This window comes from Alosa alosa, chromosome 5 (assembly GCF_017589495.1).
Source record: "Alosa alosa isolate M-15738 ecotype Scorff River chromosome 5, AALO_Geno_1.1, whole genome shotgun sequence".
NCBI classification, from domain to species: Eukaryota; Metazoa; Chordata; class Actinopteri; order Clupeiformes; family Clupeidae; genus Alosa; species Alosa alosa.
In genome coordinates, this window is record NC_063193.1 from 21758877 (window position 1) to 21782020 (window position 23144).

The 23144-nt window shown below is 46.9% G+C and overlaps 1 protein-coding gene and 2 non-coding genes across 4 annotated transcripts in view; all 3 read left to right on the forward strand.

Moving 5' to 3' along the window:
- Window positions 1–22837, forward strand: part of ppil2 (peptidylprolyl isomerase (cyclophilin)-like 2) — a 49926-nt gene extending 27089 nt beyond the window's left edge. Inside the window, exons 15-21 of one of the 2 annotated variants that reach the window (XM_048243108.1) lie at window positions 1886–2003; window positions 3123–3179; window positions 5709–5781; window positions 6313–6375; window positions 8491–8633; window positions 10556–10681; window positions 21860–22837. In XM_048243108.1, coding sequence (XP_048099065.1) covers window positions 1886–2003; window positions 3123–3179; window positions 5709–5781; window positions 6313–6375; window positions 8491–8633; window positions 10556–10664 — 563 coding nt within the window. In that variant the 3' untranslated portion in view covers window positions 10665–10681; window positions 21860–22837. Of the gene's footprint in view, window positions 1–1885; window positions 2004–3122; window positions 3180–5708; window positions 5782–6312; window positions 6376–8490; window positions 8634–10555; window positions 11473–21859 lie in introns of those variants that run through there. The other variant, XM_048243106.1, reaches the window with a different exon arrangement.
- Window positions 2345–2409, forward strand: LOC125295368. The gene has a single exon (XR_007193659.1). It is a non-coding gene; the product is annotated as a small nucleolar RNA SNORD42 (small nucleolar RNA).
- Window positions 5416–5482, forward strand: LOC125295370. The gene has a single exon (XR_007193661.1). It is a non-coding gene; the product is annotated as a small nucleolar RNA SNORD42 (small nucleolar RNA).
- Window positions 22838–23144: the final 307 nt, after the last annotated feature.

Here is a 23144-nt window from a genome sequence, read left to right on the forward strand (position 1 = left end):
ACTACAGCGCTGCAACGTTGGAGGTCAGTAAACATTGGTTGTAGTGTTATCCAATTGCGTCGAAGTCCGGAATCATTCGGAGTAAACATTGGTCTAGTGTTATCCAATTGCGTGCAGTGAGATTTTCAAATGCATGCTTGGTGCCACCCCTCGAGTTGGGCCATTACATTGTTTGTGGCCAGAGCCTTAATCTTTTTAGATTACCAGGGTGTGGATTTTCTAGGCTAGAGTATAGGAGTATTGTGTCTAGATTGATGAGAAAACAATGAATTAAACCCATTTTAAGATGAGTCTGAAACAACAAAATGTGGAACATTTTTCCGGTTGCACTGTATGTGTGTGTATATGTGTATGCACGCATGTGTGAGGGTACAAAAGTGTATGTGTTGCAGGTGAAAGACCAGCTGGCTGTGTGTGTGTGTATGCACGTATATGTGAGGATACGAGAGTGTGTGTGTGTGTGTGTGTTGCAGGTGATGGACCAGCTGGCTGTGTGTGTGCTGTTGGGGATTAGTGTGCATGAAGGGGAGAGAGAGGAAGTGGGGTTGTGAGAGGATGTGTGTGGGGTTGTGAGTGCGTGCGTGCGCATGTATGTGTACGTGCATACCTGCATGTGTGTGAGAGAACCTGGTGAAAGGTCACCTTGTGGCTGCATCTGCCTGCCCAGTTATGGTCTGCGCTCCCCTCCTGCCCAGCCCAGCCCAGCCCAGCCCTCTCCTGCCAACGACACCACCAGACGCTCCCTGCCCATCTGCTCCCAAACTGCTGCTGGCTCAGGTTGCCACTAGTCAACAACTAGCCTACGCTCCATCAATGGAGTGTGGATGAATGGAGTGTGGATGTGGAAAGATTGTCCCCTCAGCTTGGCCAATCCACGCTCGCCATACATAACAATTACAGAGCGCCTCCTGACTGTTACCCAACACGCCACTTGCTTCAGCTGATAAATCAATGTGGTTTGGGGTCTCGACCAGCTGATTACAGTAGAAACGCACACATATGCTGTGTGTGTGTGTGTGTGTGTGTGTGACGGGAGTGTCCTCGTGGTGGGGGTCCAAATGTCCTCGAGGTGGGGGTGCTGGTCTTATTCTGGCTAAGTCAAGTGCTGAGTTCCAGGGTATTTAATGTTCATACATGTGTTTTTATTTGAACTTGGCATGATGTTTTGATTTCGTTCCGCTGTAGAACTGTTCCCAGTTGTTTATTTGCATCTTGGCAAACTTTGTGCATCACAGAAAGCCTCTTTCATTTTATTTTCCTAATGAAGACGAGTCAGCCAGACAAAATGCCACGCAGGTCATAAATTATGCACAAATGTCACCTGGGGAGGGTTTTTATGGCGCTGTTTAAAAAGGGGCCTTGGATCGGGGTGAGCCAGAGAGAGGCACAGTGTGGCACAGGGGCGTCTGTCAAACCAGACGGTGCCAGGCTCACCCGGACGTCACCCATTCGCCTGCCTGCCCGCTCACTTCTCTGAGGATTAGGCCCCCGCGTCGATCCACCGCCCAACGAGCTGGGGATGGAGTTTTGATTAAGTGTTAATTAGTGGGGCTTTTTACTGAATTTGGAAGTGGGGCTAGGTGTTATCTGCATCCTGTGCATTCTAATAAGGTCTAACGAGACGGTCAATCCCAGAAGCTGATTGACTGATTTTTTTTTCTGTGTTTGTGTCTCAAATTTTAGGTTGCTTGCAAATGTATTTCGCTACCCTTGATTGCTTGATTTTGGCCTCCTACCTGGGAGCATTCTTATTCAACGCACTCCAATGTGATGAAATCTTTTTCATCTTGTGATGGATTCCTCCCCTCAGACATGCACTTGAGTATTCAACCCTGCACACCTCTCTCTCACTCTCACACTCCTCTCTCTCTCTCCCCCCATCCAGGAGGTGAATCGGCTTGGGGGAAGCCATTCAAGGATGAGTTCCGACCCAACCTCTCCCACACTGGCCGTGGCATCCTCAGTATGGCCAACTCGGGGCCCAACACCAACAAGTCCCAGTTGTGAGTTGTATTACTCACTCTCAGCCAGCAATGCCAGATCTCTCTCCAAACACACAAGCATATACAACTATTATTATTAATCATAATAAACATTATTTGTACAGAGCCTTTTCAAAACAAGATTTACAAAGTGCGTAACAAAGCATTTGACTTCACCAAAGTAAAGGCTGAAGCAGGGCCTCCTGACTGTTTTCCCAGTTGAAGACTATTTTTCCATTTTTTTTAGATTCCATTATTTAGCCGAACATGAGACGTCAATTACCCTGATAAATTTCATAAATACAAGAGCTCTATATGGATGTTATGACTGAGAAGATCAACTAGCACCAAAAAGTTTGTCTGTGCATATGATGTGAATTTTATATTGACTGAATATCTGATGTATTCAAAGGAACCACTGATGCCAGACTATTCATATTTCATACAGATGTGCTCTCTCTCTCTCTCTCTCTCTCTCTCTCTCTCTCTCTCTCTCTCTCTCTCTCTCTCTCTCTCTCTCTCTCTCTCTCTCTCTCTCTCTCTCTCTCTCTCTCTCTCTCTCTCTCTCTCTCTCTCTCTCTCTCTCTCTGAAGTTTGGAACAGATGTGTGTGTATGGCAGACCTTTTGCATGCTGGCCTCTGTTAAAGCTCACTGCCTCAGTCTCAACACAAGAGAGAAAGAGAAAGGGAGAGAGAAGGAAGGTGAGAGTGAGAGCGAGGGAGAGAAAGAGATGGAGGCAGCCAAGAAGGTGGTGGTGGTGGAGGAGAGAGAGCCAGGGTCAGGTTTTAGGCCTCTGGCTGGCCTGCCCCTGCTGGTCCCTGTGCTGGGGCTCCGGGTCCACAAGCTCTGCCCTGCCAAGCGCTGGAGGGGTCAGAAAGTGGAGCGCTCTGGTTAGAGAGCGCTGTAATTACTACGCTGTATTTAATGCCATTTCTCAGCACAGACAAATCTTCCATTTGTGCCAGAGTTACGATGATGGCAGAGAATGAGAAAACAAGCTGGCAGTATTTACTGCAGATCATCATGACTGTCAACATATCAGGAGAATTTAAACATATCAGGAAATTTAAAATTATACTATTTTGCTAGATTATATTGATGATTTCAAAATGATAATGATCTTGTCTTGCCTTGACCAGCTTCATCACGTTCCGTTCCTGCACCTACCTGGACAGAAAGCACAGTGTGTTCGGCAGGTAAGACCTTCCTCCATTTTCGCAAGTGACCATTCGTTTTTCAGTCCCCATAGCAAATGTACACTTACACTAATGGGGTCTAAGATATGGGCACAGTACAGGATATTGTATATGGAAACGGTGTTATTGACATGTCATGTGGTTATTTTAAGAGATTGAGATGTCCATGTTCTGCTGTCACAGTTAAAACTATGTTGGTTATTGTGTGAGGGGGGGTAAGATCTGAGACTTTAAGTGTCGAGGACATGACGACTCTAGGGGGGGGCGGCGGCGGCGAAAGCTACAGGCTGGAGCTGGAGTAATCCTTTCACCACTCCGGTCTTGTCGTTCTTAAGGATTTATCCAAGGCTGTGATGGGGCTAGGCCGCCACATGGCCCAGTTCAGTTAAGGGGTTAGCCTGTACAGAGGGCCCTCCACAACCTCTTGCTGCTTTAGCATGACTGTTCCAGATGGATGGTGTGTGTGTGTGTGTGGGCGGGCTTGAAAATCAGCACGGTTCCAGGGAGATGGGAAAGTGACTGACCGCTGTTTGCTCGGTCCTTGTTGAATAAAACTGGTCTGACAGAAGCAACACTCGCCTGCTAGTTGGTGCCAGCATTCCTGGGCCACACATATGCATGCACAGACTATCACACTCTCACACACATAGTCTGAGAAAGTGCTTCGTACACTCACACATGCATACGGCCAGACAGACTACACACTGACACGCTACACACACACTGACGCACGCAGACAGACCGACACAGATTTGTGTTCCCAGACACGAACACATGGAGACAGGTTGTTGTGGTCACCGTGCCCGGAGCTGACAGTGAATTGTAATTCTTAGGGTCTGCCTGTGGAATTCGGCGAGGCTTGTTGGAGTAAAAGCCTAAACTAACAGCTCCTGTTTAAACAGCCCCCCCTCCCTCCCTCCTGCACTCCTCTTCCTCCTCCTCCTCCCCTCACCCTGGCTCTAATGGCCAGCATTGCCCCCTGTCCTACCTCTTCTGCCTCCCAGACCCCCCCCCCACACACACACACACACACACAGACCCCTACACCTACCAGCCCCCAGGACTGTGCAGAGACAGTGCTGCTCACACACATTTGGGGAGGGGTCACGTGCCGTTATTTATTTATTTATATATATATATATATATATATACACACACACACAAAGCCTCAGCCTATGGGCTTATAGTGGCTGAGGCTCCCCCCACTCCACTCCCTGAGCTCATCCCCCATGGCAACCAGAGGCCCCAAAGAAACAGCTGGAGCATGGGGCACTGGCTGTACTGTAGTGATATACGCTCTGCTGCTGCTCCCCTGTCCACGCACAGGGAAGATGAGCCGCACTGCCGTGCTATTGTGGGGTGGCTTGAAGAGCTACAATGTTGCACGTACCATAAAAGGATATGACTGCGAAATTCCGAAGGTACAAGCATTGTTTGTGTGCTCGGAATGGCGGAATCTAAAGTTTCCCGCACCTCTCTCCCATGGGATTCCTCCTGCATGGCAACAAACCATCTCACCCCCTTCCTCCTCCTCCTCCTCCTCCTCCTCCTCCTCCTCCAAGTGGCAGCTTGTGTCATTCCTCTAACTATTTAGTGAAAACCAGGTGTGCTGGGTTATTGCTTATTGTGAAGCACAATAGCATATCCCATCTTATTTACTTTATGATTATGTGGCATACATTGAATCCCAAATCACTGTCGGGCTGTAATTGGTCTCAGGGGCCTGTCGGCGTGCCTGATCTGGCCAGTTGTGTCTCTTTCCCTGAAAGCAGGATGTTTTGCCTTATTGCATAAGATGATGTTGAAAGTGGGAGGCATGCGGGCCTACAGCTTAGGGACTAAGGTGCACCCTCCCCCCCCCCACACACACACACACACACACACACACACACACTCACACACACACACACACGATATGTCCTCCATGTGGTCCATGCCTTTGTCTGTTCCTCTTTTTAATGTGTTCTTTTGTTTTCTTCCTCTTTCGGCAACTGTTTTCACTGGAGCCTATTTTTCCTTCATCACTGCTACTAGACATCAACAACTTTTGTTATTGTAGCTCATTCCCATAAATCTGCCGTGGCGTCTGTCTTATTGGTGTTAGTCATAGAACAAATTGTTTACAGCGAGAGGAAAACATCTGACAATGTCTTTTTCTACTACTTCCTTTCTCTGCGTACCTCAAGTTGATTGGAGGATGGTATGACAAGCAACTACCTAATAAAATATTTGGTCTGTGCATATGATGTGAATTTTATATTGGCTGAATATCTATGATGCATTCAAAGGAACCACTGATGCCAGACGATTTCTATTCACATAGTTGTTTGCAGTAATCAATCAGATTTATGAGTCAATGTGGAATTTTCCTTTGTTAAGTTCAGAGTTGAAGACCTCTGGATTGTTCAAGTACCAGTGTGGAACTCCCTCACTGTCTGTCTTTCACTCTTTCTCTTCCTCCCTCACTGTCTCTCTCTGTTCTGTCTCTCTCTCTGTTCTGTCTCTCTCTCTGTTCTGTCTCTCTCTCAGAGTGGTGGGGGGGTTTGAGACTCTCACTGCCATGGAGAACGTGGAGAGTGATCCCAAGACAGACCTGCCCAAGGTACTCAAGCAGCACTGTTCAACTCAACACTCAATGTAACAAAATAGCTCAGAGAGCTAGTGCTTACACAGGCCTGGAAAGTCTGAAAAAGTTCAGAATTATTGGTTTCCAGACCTGGAAAAGTCTGGGAATTGGGAGGGGGTGCAAGGGGTCACAATCCCAACATAAATACACACTTTCAAAACAACAAAAGGTAGAGCTCTTCAAATTTTAGAAGAAGTTGAATGGTTGAAAAGTTGAAAGTGGAATTTGGGAAAGGGGCAAGTACTCCACTGCTGTGTTTGAGAGCAAAGGCCACCATAATCCTGCCTGAGTTTGACATGGGCTTGGGGGAATGGGATGGTGCCTGGAAAAGATCACCTCCTAATCGTTTATAGTGGGAATGACAGACTATGGAAAGCTGTCCGTGAAGCAGCCTGCAGATCACACGAGAGGTGTCTCATATTGTCCCTCACAGTCTTATTGGGGAACCGTGGGTCTAGTAGTGTGGGGTGTTCTTGTGAGTTTTAATGAGTTTTTCTCCGTTCACAGAGTGAAATTAAGTTGCTGACCGCGACTGTGTTTGTGGACCCATACGAGGAAGCAGATGCACAGGTCAGTGTGTGTGTGTATGTGTGTCTGTCTGAGCTTTTTTTAAAGGTGCTCTAAGCGATGTAATGCAATTTCTAAGCTAAAACATTTTTTGTCACATAACAGCAAACATCTAACAATCTGCTAGCTGCCCATCACCTGAATACACTGTAAAAAAACGCTGGTCTTTGTTGGCAGCCAAGGCTCCAAAAATGGCAACAACAACAGCCTGGTGCAGCTTGGACCAGCCTGTTTTTATGCCGTTTTTGGAGCCTGGCGGCCTACAGAGACTGCGTTTTAGAAACTGCATAACATGGCTGTGTGTGTGCGTGAGTGAGAGTGTGAGCACACACAGGTATGCAGTGTGTTTTATTCACTGAAAGACTCAAGAACTTTTTTTCCTACCTTTTCCTGCAGCTATTTACACATTAGTGTGTTCTGATGTTTTTACATATCCTGTGTGTGTGTGTGTGTGTGTGAGCATGCTTGTGTCCATGTTTACACATGTAGAGTGTGAGAGAGAGAGTGTGTGTGTGTGTGTGTGTGTGTGTGTGTATGTGTGTGAGAGAGAGGGGGACTGTGTCCAGGCATGCCTCTGCACCGCTGTGTGTTTGTGTATATGCAGTGTCTTTTGAAGAGTGCTCAGGGAGCAGGAAACGGTGGCCCCAACTAAAAGCACACAGTGTGTTCTTGCCCCTGACTCCTTCGCAGCACAGCACACTCACACACACACACACACACACACACATGCACACCAACACACTCACACACCTATATATACACTCACACAAAGGCCCCAACTAAAAGCACACAGTGTGTTCTTGCCCCTGACTCCTTTGCAGCACACTCACACTCACACACCTATATATACACTCACACAAAGGCCCCACTCTCTCTCTCTGCTTCAGTCCAGATGAGGAGGCCAGAGAGTGCTGAGGGGCCTCCACCCTGGCCATAAGCATATTCTGGTGTGTGTGTGTGTGCTCAAGTCTCCCAGACAATGCGGCCGCAGCACAGCACAGCACAGCAGAGCACGTTCCCGTCCTCCTGGCACTCTACTGTGTTTTGATAAGGCGGTTGAGATCGCGCGTCGATAAGAGCTCTGATTATTTGTCTTGGAGGAGTGTGTGTAATTTTACTGTTTCCTGGTGCGGTGTAAGCGGGCATGAATTTCTGTGTGTGTGTGTGTGATCAAGGGCTTTCTTCATGCTGCTCTGTTGAATATCTGCAGAGTGTTGTCACAGGTGCATAATTTCCCCCTCATAATAACTCCTATAATATTCTGTGGTGTGTGTGTGTGTGTGACTGACTGTACTCTGTGTGGTGTTGGAATCTGCGGAATGCCCTGTGACCCAGTTCCTGCATATGCAAGCACCAGGGCCAGTAGAGACTGTAAACAGGTCCTCTGTATAAGACAAATCAGATGATGAGAATAATGTTTCACGCTAAGCTTTTTAAATTCCCACCCCAGGAGCCAAAACAGTGTAGTAGTCGATCAGTGCCCAGAGATGCTGGCACTGTCCCCAAGGAGTGTAAAAAAGAACAATCTTTCCCCTGGACAGGAGGAACTAGAGTACTTTCATTGGTGTGGTATTTATCACACCAACCAAACCAGAGCAAGGGCCCTTATGTCAAACCATTATTACGCTCTGTGTGTGTGTGTGTGTGCGTACAATGGTTTCCAAAAGTATTGAATCCAAATTGAAATTCTGTGTTTTAATGACCTCAGATGTTTTAATTTAATTTGTTTTTTTTTATGCACTGAAATTGCTATACAACAATCAATATTTAGTATTAAGTCCTTTATTCTTCACAAACTGCTGGCAGAGTCAGAAAGACATCTGCAGAACACAAGGGGAGCTTTTCCTTTCGTGTATTTAATTGCTTTGTAGAATTTACAGTTTGTACACAGGGAGAGCTAATGCTTGACATATGTTGCCTTAATACCTTGGCCCACCACAGTATGTTTATGGGTATATACAGTATTTAGTTTGGAGCAGCAGTGTAGTCATGTAATGTTTTTCTATGTGTGTGTGTCTGTCTATATGCATATATGGATATATATTTATAGGAGCACTGCAGTAATCTAAGTGTATTTTTGTCTGTGTGTGTGTGTGTCTCTCGTGTGTGTGTGTTCAGATTGCGGCGGAGCGGGAGAAGGAGGTGCAGCAGCAGCAGCAGGAGCAAGCGGACGCTGCTGCCGCCCAGAGCCGAGCCAAGGAGGAGAAGCAGCCCAAGACATTCAGGCCCGGCGTGGGCAAGTACATCAACATGGCTGCCAAGTAAGTCTCTCTCAAGCACACACACACACACACACACACACACACACACACACACCGATCCAGTCGCAGGGTAGGGCACTGCATCCATGTCCATCCTAATAACAGGTTCTCACTACAGGTTCATGAAGTCTAAGGAAGTCTGAAAGGGTTCTGGGTGGGTTTAGTGGCAAACCTGAGCATGTTGGCTCATAGGAAGCTGTACAACTCCTGAAAGCTGGTGAATGAAGCCATGGGGCTCTCCTGTGAGGAGGAGTACCACTCCCACTGGCTTAAAGGAAAATTCTGGTATTTAGCACTTTCAGTCCCTTTTCTGGTTTGTTTTGGATGAACTAGAGTGGTGGACACCGACATTTTGACGATTGGTCCTGTCTCGACTTTTCTGACTCGTTTTGAATCGCCTTTGACTACTCAGAGTGGCTGCCAACAGGCATTCTCAAACATGTCCTAAAACGACCCTTAACACGTTCGTTTTCAAAACTGTGCAACTCGCCGAGTGGTTAGTGGTGTTCGTTGATGTTCCAAAACAAGTAGCGTAGCGAAATACAGTTTCTGTCGTGTTTTATTTGGCATTTTGTAAAATCCCATTGATTTCTGTTGGAAGAATCATTGCACAGGTTCAGGTTCATTGCTTCAGGTTCAAATATTGAGCGGAAGTTTATACGCGGTTGTGAGGTGTCTGAAAAAATAGTTCCACAATAGCAAATAAGATGGCTGGAAATCATACATTGCGCCGATATATTTGATTTTAATAATCAACGAACACCACTAACCACTCGGTGAGTTACACAGTTTTGAAAACGAACATTAAGGGTTGTTTTAGGACATGTTTGAGTATGCCTGTTGGCAGCCACTCTGAGTAGTCAAAGGCGATTCAAAACGAGTCAGAAAAGTCGAGACTGGACCAATCGTCAAAATTTCGGTGTCAACCACTCTAGTTCATCCAAAACAAACCAGAAAAGGGACTCAAAGTGCTAAATACTGGAATTTTCCTTTAACTCACCCAGGCTTTTCCACAGAAGTGGCTGACTGTACTCAGCAAGTCCACAGTTGCAAGTGTGGAGTTTTCTCCGCAGACTGTGAAAATGACAGTCTGTCATAAGCATAGGCTGTATATTTAACACAGCCTGACATAAGCATAGGCTGTATATTTAACACACTTTGTGTGCTTGCTTTTGTCTCCTTGTACTGTATATGCATTCTTATTGTTTTCTAACTTTAGCATTTAAATTGGCCTTCATTGGCTAATTTACTGTCTAGTGAGGTTTGCAGCTGAAATTGATTGGGTAAGGATGGGTAAGCTTATGTGTGTTTGTGGTGAGACGATGTCAAAGAGTAAGGAGTTGTTTCTATTTGTAAAGCAATATTCTCATTGCCACATAAGTCAGTAGAATGTTTTGATCAATATCACAGTAATTACAGGCTGGAGGACTGAAGACTTCTTTCAAATCCATGTGACTAGGGTTGACAGTTGTGAAAACAATTATTGGTATGGAGGTGTGTGTGTGTGAGAAGACAGATGTGTCACATAGCTCATGGGGTGTGGGGTTGAAGCAGCAGCTTCCCGGGGTCTCGGCAGGAGCCATCTTAATTAAGCATAAACCCCCACCGAGACCTGCCCATTAAGGGGTCACGACAGCTGGGACTGGCCTCCCCCTACCTGCTGCCTCACAGCTTGTGTGAGCTTTTTAAGGCATCCGACGCAGTGATGAATATCTTTCTGCATTCAGAAACCTTTTGTGCTATGAATTTAGTTCACTTGCTAGTATCACTTGCTAGAGATGGCAGTCCGTGGGCGGTTGTGCAAACAGTTGTTTTGTGGTGTTCTTTGGAAGACACATGCCGACACAAGGATTTGAAGGCCGCACTGGGTGTGAGGTGTGAGATGGTGTCACTAACTCTCCAGCCTTATCCTTTCTCTACAGGAAGCGCCCCGGGGACAACGAGAAGCCCTCCACCAGTGAGGCGGCGTCAGCATCGGCGGCCAAGAAGCCCAAAGGCAGGACCGGGTTCGGGGACTTCAGCTCCTGGTGACGAGGCTCTCCACGCTGGTCAGAACCCCCACCCATGGCCATGTTCTCATGTTCCCATGGCTTCAGGACACTCGAGAACCTCTAAGGACACTTTATCTCGTCACAACCCCAGGCACTAGTCATCACAGCGTCCACTACTTGGGTCTTCTCACTGACTCCACTCTGATTCTGGCAAGCACGGGAGCCAAGGCAGTGGCACTGACAGAATGTTTGTTTAGCTTGTAGCCAATCAGTCATTTGTTCCTTCATCCCTCTCTCTCTCCCTCCCTCCGTCTCTCCTTTCATTCGCACAAGCGTAGAGGGCAAGCACTCGTTTTCGCATCGATCCGCGTTCCATCGGAGCGGAATATCTGTTGTCGCTGGCTTCGGAGCCCGTTATTGATCCGCTGCAGAGCGGGCGCGAGGGGCCATACAGCTGAGCTCGGCACGCACCCAGCGCCGTTAGTTTCTCTTCTGTCCCGAATCCACCTGGCCGGCCTCCAGGCCTCTACAGGGTCACTTTAAACCCCGAGTCTCGACGACGCTCCACTTCCAAGGACCGCTATCTCTGTGTCACCTCTGCAAGACATAAAGAGGAATCTCATTTTATTTTGTACAGAGTCAATAATGTGTTTGTTTTCATAGTAATACAAGTATGTTTTTAAAGCAGGTCTACACGTCCTTCTTGTATTAGATTCATGTCTTCTCTTCCCTCCTGTTCTTAGTTTTGTACATACGGTAGGGGGTAGTGGGGGGCACATTTGTAAATAGCAAATCAAATTCTCCTCCAAATAATCCAAACTTTCCAAATAAACTTGACTTTATTTGCACCACTTTGTGTATAGCCTGTTGACAATTCTGTTGGCATTTTTCCACTCCATATTTTTCTTTCTTTTTTTCCCCCCTTTAAGGCACAGGGCCTCTGGAAGGCTAAATATAACTGATGCTCCACTCAGACATGCTATCAGCCAGATCACACTTCTAAGATTGCTCTCAGACCCACAGGCTCTGCTCTGCTCAGGCCGAGAGAGCAAGTACAGACTGCAGCACAGCACAGGGGCATACGCAGCCTTCAGGAGCGCGGTTAGCGCACTGGATTTAGCTCTAGAGTGGTGGCGACAGTGGCGGCGGCGGCGGTGTTCTTTTCTTTCGGTTCGTTCTTTTGTTTTCTGTGCGGCTGCTTTGTCGCTCGCCCCGTCCTTGACTTTTGTTTAACTGCTGAGGAAGGAGATTGTTTTTACCCCTCTCTTCAGCCTCCCTTTCTTTTCTCTGTGATTTAACGGGATCTGGTGTGTGAGAAAGAGAGGGAGAGAGAGAGAGGGACACATTCATACACAAACACACACACTCAGACACATTTCTTGGCTCCAGCGGGGCCTTTTAAAACAAAGTAACACTTCCTAGACAGACAAGTGAGAAAAATACACACACTCGCTATACATAAAAAAAAGCAAAACAGACCCTCTGTCTGTGGCATTGAGCCGGGTAGCTGTAAATCTGGGTGTGCAGGGGAGGAGAATGCTGCTCTGGGCCTGGGGGGGAGGAGGAGGTGGTGCTGGTGCTTCTAGTAACAGTGATGGTGGTGTTGGTGGTAGCAGCAGCAGTGGTAGCATGGCGCAGAGCTTGTTTCCATGCCAACTTCCTCCCGCAGCTCTTCTGTCAGTCGCTCGTGCTGTCGGTGTGGCGCCGCCGCTGCCATGCAGCTGCCTCCGGTCTCGTCTCCTCTCTCGCTGGCAGCAGGGGCCCAGCCCCCAGATGTATGCTAACATCACGTCACGCCGCCTCGCCCACATGCCCTGCCAGCGGCACCACACTGCCATCCCATCATCCCCTCACCATGGAGATGAGCCATAAACATGGTTATAAACCATGGTTTAGATATACATGTGTATACACTAGGCATGGGTGTTCAAAGCCATTTGCGTTTACAGTACAATAAATGTGTATACTGTCTTTCTGTAGTGGTCTTTTATGTCCTGGGCAGGAAAGCCATGTGCACTGCATGGCCTTTACGGGCCACTGGCTTACAGTAACGCCTGATAATTGATTGTTCCATTAGACTAGGACAGCAGGCAGGCCTGCAATTTCATCAGCGCGGCGTCTCTAATCCTGTCACTCTGATCAGATTCATCACGTTAATACCAGCACAGGCACACATTGGTCAGGCTCGTCCACTTGATCATAGTCATATCAATGCTTTACAATGACCAGACATGCATTTGTCAATGCATATTGAGGCAATGCGGCAGCAAAACATTTTACTAACTACTTTTCACTAACTGCTACCTGCAAGCATTTCACTATCTTTCTCTAAATATCTTCCCTAATTACTTTCAAGCATTTCATAGCTTCTCCACAGGTCAGTTACGTTGTTTTGCATTAAGCATTGATGGTCATAGAGCACCAGATGGCCTTAGGCCAGTTTGAAGCCCAGGAGTCCCTTTAAACCTGCTCATTATAGAATTTCGACAAGCTGGATGGAACTATGCTACCCGTTTGTTGGCCAGTCTTCAAACCCTCCTGTGTTACCCGTTTGCTGGCCAGTCTTCAAACCCATTGGCCCTCCTGCCTGCCCTTGTGTCTGCCCCTTACGTCAGGAGCTGGTAGGTAGAACAATGACTAGAATGGTATTTGACTTCCTGTTTACCTGCCATGGTGACGGCCGGCTAAACGCAAACACTTACTGACAGCCCTCAGTCTAGATGGAGTGCGTGTTGTTGATCCCACTAGGCTAGCTGGGTGTGTGTGTGTGTCCGAAGGTGAGGGCTAAGAGGAAATGAGCTTGCAGCATGTGTGCAGGACAGACTGCACAGTAGTAGGGGATGAAGGTGTGTGTGTGTGTCTGTTATGTAACGATCCTTGAACCTGCTATCCTGTTTCCCGAGAGCGGTGATGGCTGAAAGACAAACATGATCATCCCTCTGTTCTCTCTGTTGTGCTCGTGCCTTAGTGTCTGGGTCTCAATGACTCTGGCACATGTTGCACATGGATCAGGAACACGAGTCCAGCAGCCCTCTGCTGCTTTCAGGTGCGTTTGAAAGCATCAGGTGAAGTGCTTCTGGTGGCCTTCCATATGTTGTTGTCTGGAGTTCTTCTGCAGCCTTGGCACATTTTATTATCCTGCTGTTATTGTTTTAGGAATAGATCAAGTCTGATGGCTTATTTTCAGTCATGCCATACTCTCTCTGTTCTGTCTGTCTGTATCTGTCTGTCTGTCTCTCCTCTCTTCTCTCTCTATCCCTCCTCTCTGTCTGTCTGTCTCTCTTCTCTCTCTGTCCCTCCTCTCTGCCTGTCTATCTCTCCTCTCCTCTCTGTCTGTCCCTCCTCTCTGTCTGTCTTTCTCTCCTCTCCTCTCTGTCTTTTTCTCTCTCTTCTCTGTCTGTCTCTCTTTCCTCTCTTGTCTCTCTGTCTGTCTCTCTTCTCTCCTCTATTCTCTCCTCCTCCTCTTTCTGTCTCTCTCTCTCTCTCTCTCTCTCTCTCTCTCTCCTCTCTCTCTCTTCTCTCTCTCTGCTCTCTCTCTCTCTCTCTCTCTCCCTCCCTCCCCTGTACTCAGTGCACCCACTCATCTGACAGGTCTGTTTGCGTGGTGCTGAATGGTCCGGTCTCATTTGAGCATCTCTGCGCAAGCGAGCCTGATGGGCTATTTCTGCTCATTTTGTTTTCTTGACTAATGGTCTGTGTCAGCGCCTGGGAAATGGCCCCATCACAGAGAGATAGAGAGAGAGATCTCCTTATCAATGTGGCTGATGAGGTAGTTTAGTTCCAAAAATGAAAGAAGTGAATGGACATCATGTAAAGCTTTCAAAAGAGGGAGCGTGTGAGAGAGGAAGATCAAACAAGAATCTCCTGGGAAACCAGATGTGTGGTAGAAACAAGCAAATGGACATGAACAGGCATAAAAAAGGAAGGAGAGAGTAAATGCTGCTGCTGCTGCAAGTTTATGGACTTCACTCAAGCCCTGTAATCCTAATGGAGACTAGTGAGAGACCAGTAGATAGGCAGACCAAACACAGACTGCACCTGTGGCTGCAGTGTCCGTGCTTGTTCCTGTGCCCATGGCTGTGCCTCAGTGGTGCCCAGCTGTGCTGTGCGATTGTCAGCTGATTCAGGGTTCGCACAGGCCCGCGCGCCCCTGGGACACTTTTATGGGTTTTGCTGACAGCTCAGGTAACAACGGGAGCGAGAAGTTGCTGACACAGAGAGAATGTTCCGGGGTGTGTGTGTGTGTGTGTGTGGAGGGGGGCAGTGTGTGGACCTCTCCCCTGCCCCTGATCACTCACTCGCTCGCTGTCCATACACTCCTCACGTTCTGCACATCCATTGTCTGTCTGTGTGTGTGTGTGTGTGTGTGACAGTGACATGGTTTCCTTTTTTTTGGCAGCTGTCAGTGCACCTGCTGAGGGCTTGTCTCAGCCATCATGCAGCATCAGTGGCGCCACGTCACACATCCTGTCCACTTCCAGTCCAGACTTCTGTCTTTTTTTTATATCCTCTTTTAGGGGTTTCTCTTCTCATCCTCTCCCTATCTCTCTTTCTCGCTCTGTTTCTTGCTGAGACAAAAACAGACTCCCAGAATCCTTAATGAAGGCAAGGCAAGGCAGATTTATTTATATAGCGCATTTCATACAATAAGAGCATTTCAATGTGCTTTTACAGATGCTAAGGAACAGTTTATCAGAAAGACAAGATAAAAAGTTAAAGCAAGATGAAGAATAAAATATAAATAGAAGATCAAATGCTGGGTAGAAAACAAGGGTAAAAGATAGTCAAGTAAAGGATAAAAAAGATAAAATCCAAAAGATAAGAAATAGTCAAATTCAAGATAAAACAAACAATAAAAATAAATAAATGAAGGCAGCCTTTTTTAGAGTACCAGCTGAGATATGGTCCCAGGCAAGGCCTGCAGTGTGAATGGAATAGAAAGTCTGCCTGCTTGATCTGTGTCTGTGTGTGTGAGAGAGAGAGAGAGAGAGAAAAGGCAGGGGGGAATTCAGCTGTCTCGCTCCTAGTATGATGTGCATTTTGTATATCTTGCTTCTCGAAACTCACACCCAGACTAGAGATCTCGCAGTTGGAGTGATGGAGCCCCTTATCTTCCCTCTGCTGTGCCACGGGAGATGAGTCTCCTCGTCTGGGACCCCATCCCCCCATCCGGACCATCGCTCCGTTGAGCCTCGCTGATACAATGAGATCCGAGGAGCTGAAACCGCAGGGCGCACAACACACCCTCCTTTCCCATAATGCATCTTGGCAGAAGGGGATGATCGTGGTTCCCCGTCAGGTCATGGTGGCGCCTGTGTCCTCTGTGTCTCCTGTTTCCCCTTAATCCTTTTTGCGATTTGGTTTTGTTTGTCCAGTTGATTGGCTATTAAAACATCATCTTGTATCGACATGGATGGCCCATTTGAAACTGATTACTTTTAATTTGTTTATCCCTGTAATTCCTAGGGTCAGAGAATACATGACCACTTCAATCACAAATTCTACAACATAGTGGTGGTCAGTACTAAACGTGATTTTCCCCGATCCATATCCCCAACCTAAAGAAAATAAGCATGAACATATGTTGGGCTTGTGGTGTTGACTATTGTACAATAAGTACAGAGCCACAGTCTTTGTGGCTGCAAAGGGAAGCCAGCCCTGATGTTACCAGAAATGCTATGTTCCTGTTTGGTCTATCTGGTCCATATCTGTTGTTACTCTAATCCTGTTTTTGGGATGTCTGCAGCTTGTTTTGTTTGCCTTGTAGAGCTCCACCATACCAGCATTGTCAAAATGGGAGAGATGTCTTTTGCAGCTGTATTTCTCTAAAAAAAGAAGTGTTATCTTCCACCTTAGGAACAAAGTTCCAAATAAGGACTATGAGCATGAGGACCTAGACACAAACACATTACAAACAAATAAAGGCAGTAGGATAACAGGCTGGTTCTATTCCTATCAACCCTGCTGAGAAGTCCTGGTCTAGCACCAAATAAGATTGAGACTGTCCCAAAGGTTTAAGAAAATCTTGTTGTCTAACCAGGCAGATTGAGGAAAGCTTGTTGTTCTGTTGACCAGCCAGATTGACACTGTCGCAAAGGTCTAAGGAAAGCTAGTCATGTTGTTATTGTGGGAGGCATCGTCATTTCCTTCCCTTACTCTCTTCACATGACTCCTATCTCTCTCTCTCTCTCTCTCTCTCTCGTCCTCCCTCTTCACATGACTCCTCCCTCTCTCTCTTGTCCTCCCTCTCTTCTCTCTTCCCTTCCTATCCGTTGGCAGTCTTGTCGGCCATGGCTTCCCTCTCTTACCTGCCAACCTGCTCTGTTCTCTCTCTTTTAGCTCTTAGTCAGGCCACTAGTGTCAGTGGTAAGTCCATTTGGTTTGCCAGCTCCCTAATCCCTTTAAACAATCTCCTGGTGGACTTGTGTTGTTGCTACTTCACTTCACCTCTCTGTGACCCTGTTTTCGCACGTTGTTTGTATTCCCCAGGAGGATGTTGGAAGAAGAGAAATGTGCGTTTGTAAATAAATCATCGTCGAGTGATCTTACGCAGCCGAGAGGGATTAGTCAGGTGGGGGAGACGTGTGCAGTGTTTCCTAAAGCAATACATCAGAGTTGGACAGACAAGTGTGCTGACTCAATGCAGAGTCCAACATCTAGGAAGGATCTAGGATCAACATCTAGGATGACTGGGAAGTGCCATTTTGGTTCGTGCTCAGCAAAGTTACAAGAATAATCTGAAGGATTTGTTGACAAACTCTGAAAATATATATATATATATATATATATATATCAATCAACACATCCCAAAACAATGTATTGTACTTCTGCATACTCAGGGCCAGATCAGCTGCAGTGGGCTTACGGTGTGTGTGTGTGTGTGTGTGTGTGATCTGTAAGAGAAACACAAAAGCAGACACCACCAGGAGGAGGATTAACCCTCCCTTATCTGCAGTACATGTTTCAATCCCCTGGTCCGCTGCAACTGCAACGTTGAAATCCTTTTATCTCAGGGCTGCGTTCTCCCACAGCCTCCTACTCCTCCGGCCGCACCACTGCGCTCAGCCCCGGCCGCTGTGCTAATGTGGGGAGGAGGCGTCTGGTTCTCATGACTGCCTGTCTCCGTGCGTGTGTGTAAGAGACAACGCACCAAGGACAGCGCGGGGTCTGGAGGGGTTGTGGACCTAGTCACCTCAGTGCTTTCTAGCCGTCTGTCATTGTCCAGGCCAGACAAAACGGCCAGTGAGTCATCCTCTAAGAGTGGCTCTGTCTGCTCCATCAACCTCCTCCCTCCAATGTGTGTGTGTGTGTGTGTGTGTGTGTGTGTGTGTGTGTGTGTGCATGCTCTTCCCAATCTCACCACAGTTGAAAGGTTTGAAATTAGTTTGCCTCATGCCTTACAATTACCGTCTGCTTAAATGAGATGGGATCTTTATCCCGAGTGACTTATGAATCATGTTGTACACAAATACAAACAAAAGGCAACAGAGACTCAAAAAAAGAGTGTCTGTGTACAAAAGAGCCTGCAGCTTCAGACGGTAAGGGTCACAGAGTTCTTCCAGAAGCTACCGGAATCTGAATCTGAGGCAGGAGATTTGAGTTCTACTTTGCAATGTCAGTTCAGTTGAGTTGCATACTTCTGTGAGACCTAAGTATGGCCTCAGGCCCGGCCGTCCACATCCTCATTCTTTCCGTACATATTTCTAGCCCACAGCTGACACAATATTGTTTCACTGGCGTAATTGCCCTGAAGTTGCATCAGAATGTTGAGACGCCACGACCAATCAGGCACAGGCCCGATCTAGTCTACAGAACCAGCGGCTTGATCCCAGGATTCTTGCTGTCAGTTCGTGGCCTGAGGTCTGTGCGACTTGTTTAAAACGCCAACACAGTGATCCCAGAGACGCACTGTGTAAACCAGTAACAGGGTTCCCATGGCCATGGAAATCCTAGAAACATTTTCTAAAAACACATTTTCCAGGCCTTCAGTGATGATGACCGCATTATGAATGTTGCAAGATATGGTGAATGGTGATTTACCAGTAATAATGAACTGTTAAGTCATTGACGGTTTTATCTATTAAAAAATTCTTGAAATGTTACTTCTAATAGAGCTGTTATTGTGCCACTCGACATGTGATGGCCGAATTAGCCTTCTGAAAGTAATGAAAAAGGTTGTTCAATTTTAATTCAGTAAGTAGGCCCCAACCTGTACAGTGAAGTATGCAATTTAATGTACTTATGGGTTGTGAAAGGTCTGGGAAATTTTATAAAGGGTCCTTGAGGAGTCATGGAAAAGTTTTGAAATGCTGTCAGTGAAAATGGTTGGCAAGCCTGTAGCAATCCGTAGGTGCACAGGAGATACATTTTACAGCCAACTCCTTAATTAAGACAAGCTGCAGCCTGTGAATTTGGTCTGATGCTCTTTGGTACCTCAGAGTCCCAGAACGGCAAGAAACCGCCAAAGCATGGAGCAGGGATATAGTCCGTGTCTACAGAGAGAGAGGGAGAGAGATAGTAACAATGGTTACGAGATAGTAACGATAGTTTATACTATAGGCTGCCTATATGAATGTCTCTTTAGGCACATATTTTATTTTTACATTCTGATTACTTGTCTATTGGTATGTCACATGTACCTGTATATGTTCAATGTATGTAATAACTGCTTTGGCAATACAAATGTCTAACTATTTGTCATGCCAATAAAGCACTATTTACTTTGAAGAGAGAGAGAGAGAGAGAGAGAGAGAGAGGGAAAAAGGAAGGAACTGGAATGGACAAGAGAAACTAGATTGGAGAGCAAACAAAAGCAAGCAGCAAAAAAGGTGGGCCGTTTATATGATGAGAATGATAAATATTTAACTGTCTCAGGAGAAGGACAAGTGGACAGAGGAGGAACTGAGTGGGAGAAAGTGAATGGAGAGAGATGAGGGGAGGGCAAGGAAAGAGAGAGAGAAACAGAGACAGAACTGGACGATAGAGAGAGGAGAGATGGAGATTGAAGGAGTGTTAAGTCCAAGGAGGCAGATAAGTGAAGGATGACAGCAATGACTCCGAGCAACAGGAGAGCAGATCAGGGCACAGCTGAGAGAAATGGAGAGAGAGAGAGAGAAAAGGGGAGGGTGAGGAGCGAACAAGAGAGGAGACTGTACATGCACGCAACACGAGGGAGGGAGAGAGAGCGGAAAAGGGTGAACTAACAGCCAATATATATAAATGGGCTGTAAGAATTCCCAACACCCACTTCCAGACAGAAAAGAGGAGAAAAAAAAATTAGAACTGGGGCCAGGGATAACAGAGACTCTTTGTGTAATTCCAGGAGGGTGTGTGTGTGTTGGGCGGGGGGTGCAATGGCACACATACTGTTACAGAAATAAACACTGTGGTTAAATTTAGCATGAATAGTGACCTTTGAGGTGAGCAGCATTTAATGGATCGCTAATACACAAACCACATTTGCCTTCCTGCTTTATGGAGTGTTTGTGCATCACATTATGTCCGATGGACCATGAATGTTTGTGTGGGGTGGGGTGGGATCCGGAAAGGACCACGGGGTGGGAATCGAACCCGGGTCGCCGGCGTACGGTGCAGGTGCCCCAGCCAGTTGCACCACAGCTGTGGCCTGGTGATTTCTTTTTGACTGCTGCTATATAGTCTCTGTATGGGCTGAACGCTCTCTCACACATTCACACACTCTCTCTCATTTTCAGTCCCACAGACACGCCACTTCACCATCTCTGGTTCTCCGCTGCAGCTGGAGTCAAGGTGGTTTGTGCAGTTGGCTGCCGTCTCTATGGCTGGGCTCCAGGCTTGGGCTTGTGTTGATTGTCCGATTGCAAAATGCAGAGCCGGGGTGGAGAATGCCTGGCAGAGTGATTTACTGTTCTGTTTGCTTACCGAGACCGGGCAGGCGAGGCAGTGCACGAGGGAACGGCTGGGGCGGACAGAGAAAGCAAAGAGCTTTGAGCCAAACGAGGGGTGGCACGGGGATTATGAGGAAAGAAATTAATTAACCGCCCCAGGGCCTTCCTGAGATACAGGAAGCACAGTGTACCACAAACGGATGCACTGAGGTACGGTTCAGCTTTAGAGACAGAGTTGTGATTGAAGAGAGAGAGAGAGAGAGAGAGAAGAGAGAAGGTGGCATGTGGGAGGAAAGAACAATCCTAAGTAAGTGGGTGATAGGTACCAGAGGGCAGCGAGGTAACCAGTGGGGTGGACAGAATGAGGAGTGAGATGAGTCCAAGGGCGAAGCCTTGGAGAGGTGGACACAGAGCAATGAGTGTGGAGGAGGCAAATGAGATCTGGTCTGGCCAGGCCAGGCCGCTGCCACCTTCCAGATGCACGGGGACGCACATACAAAGGGCTCATGAGGTGAGCGGCAGCCGTCAACGAGGGCAAACGTCTGTGAGAGCAGACATGACGTACAACTAGTAGGGACTCACAGCCACACACACACACACACACACACACACACACACACACACACACACACACAAACGCGCAGATGCAGGCGCAAAAAGGCAGACAAGTGGAAGTAAAGCGCTATGAGTACACATGGTGATGAGAACAGACAGCTTCAAAGGACACAGCTATTGGGGGGGCTTATGCCTTATGAGGACATGGCTGAAGTGGACGAGTGGAGGCCCAGGAGGACAGAGCCAGCTCTGTAGATGGAGGCCCACATGCTGCTATTGACCGTTTCAAGAGAGTTCCATTATCAGCATCATAGTTGTTCCCACAAGGCTTCCGTTTTAACATTCCGTATGTTATCTTAATGAAGCGGAATTAGATTGGGAACAAAATAGAACGTTCAAGCATTGTTTTTGTTTTTCTTGTTGAAAGGATAGTGAAACACAGCTCTGCTGATATGAGGACATACTGTATAATAGTTCCATGGTAAGGCTAGAATTCGGGTTCTCCGTCCCACCCATTTAGGAGGAAAATGAATAAACCTATTTGTCCAAACCACATCGACATGGCGGGAAGACAGAACTATATTGTGCTGCAAGTCATAACAAGATGTTTTTGTGTGCTTAAATCATTTTAAAAAAAAATCCTCTCCTGTGAAATAAGTGTCTGTAGTTTGAATGTACTAAACTATAGTAATAGCATTAAATATTAGCATACTTTATAAAGGAGGGAAGGGATTATGTCATGTGCCATGTGTAACTGAAAATGACTGCTCCATCCACCTTTGTCCTCTCTCTCTCTCTCCCCCTCCCCTTTCAGGTCCTGCTTGTTTTTATCTTTCGCATGAGCTCACCGATGCTGTCACAGGCTCCTGTCCTGATTGGGCAGTTGTCTCCGGGGCTCTTGTTGTTCAACGGCTCTCGGTGGGTGCGCACGTCAGAGCCGTCGCCATGACGACGGCCGATGCCCGTGCTAAGGGCTCTCGTCGTGGCAGGGTGCTGCGTGGGATGCTCATCAGTGGCGGTGACGCCATTGCTGGAGAGAGTGCCGCCGTGAGCCCATGCATGTCCGCCTGCCCCTAACCTTTCTAGCTGCCCGGCCATATGACACACGGCAGTCAGCCTCTCCAGAGGCACACAAAAAAAGCCCAGACGCAGAAGAGATTTCATAACACCTGCTTTTACTTTAAAACACACACTGGCTTTCCTGGCAGATTGTAGCCGATATGATTTTTCTTTACTACCCCAGACACTGGAAAAAACAGATTGTGATACTAACTTTAATACTTTCCTTGGTCACAGATGCAGTGCAGTCATGGGGGCAAAAAAGTGAAAATATTTCATCTTAGAAAATAAGTGTTTAACCTGGATTGACCCTGTATTCCAGAGTCAATCCATCATAGAATGAAATCTTTTTTTTGTGTTCATTCATAGAGCCTACAGTTTCCCAGAGATGCGTTAGTATCACACAAAGTGTATGCATTAACTCAGCATGTAACTTTGGGTAAAAGAATGTGCTTAAACAAATACATGTTAATGTCATGTAAAAAAGCACTTCAGTTCTGAGAAGACAGACTCTGTTTCATCCCATGCAATTGGAGCACACTGGAAGCACAGCCAAGTTTGTCAGATTCAACTTTCTATTACATCTGATCACAGTTGCACTTTCCCCAGTGTTTTCACTTTCTCTGGGCTTTTGTGTGTGTGTGTGTGTGTGTGTGTTGGTGTGTGTTTTTTGTTCTAAAGAGGTTAAATGGAGACTGTAAGACAGGTGTCAATTGCGCTCAAGCCTTATCAGTGCTCACAGTCCAGGACTAAAGAGTCAGAAAAACTGGCTGGTCCACTTCAGAGAGACCACACCCAGGGATGACCAGAGCACTCAGAGAACTTTTAAACTTTTTTTATTCAGGTGCACAAACGACTGACGTTTCGACGCACTGCATCTTCCTCAGAGTCAAATCATACTGGCAACATTGCAGAGATAATAAAGTCCATTCTCCCCTCCCTCTCCCAAGACATTGGTTAATAGTGAGGGGTGGGTATTAACAGCAATTAACCAGTACAAGCACTCATAGAAAGAAAAGTAAGCATCAAATACATCATTG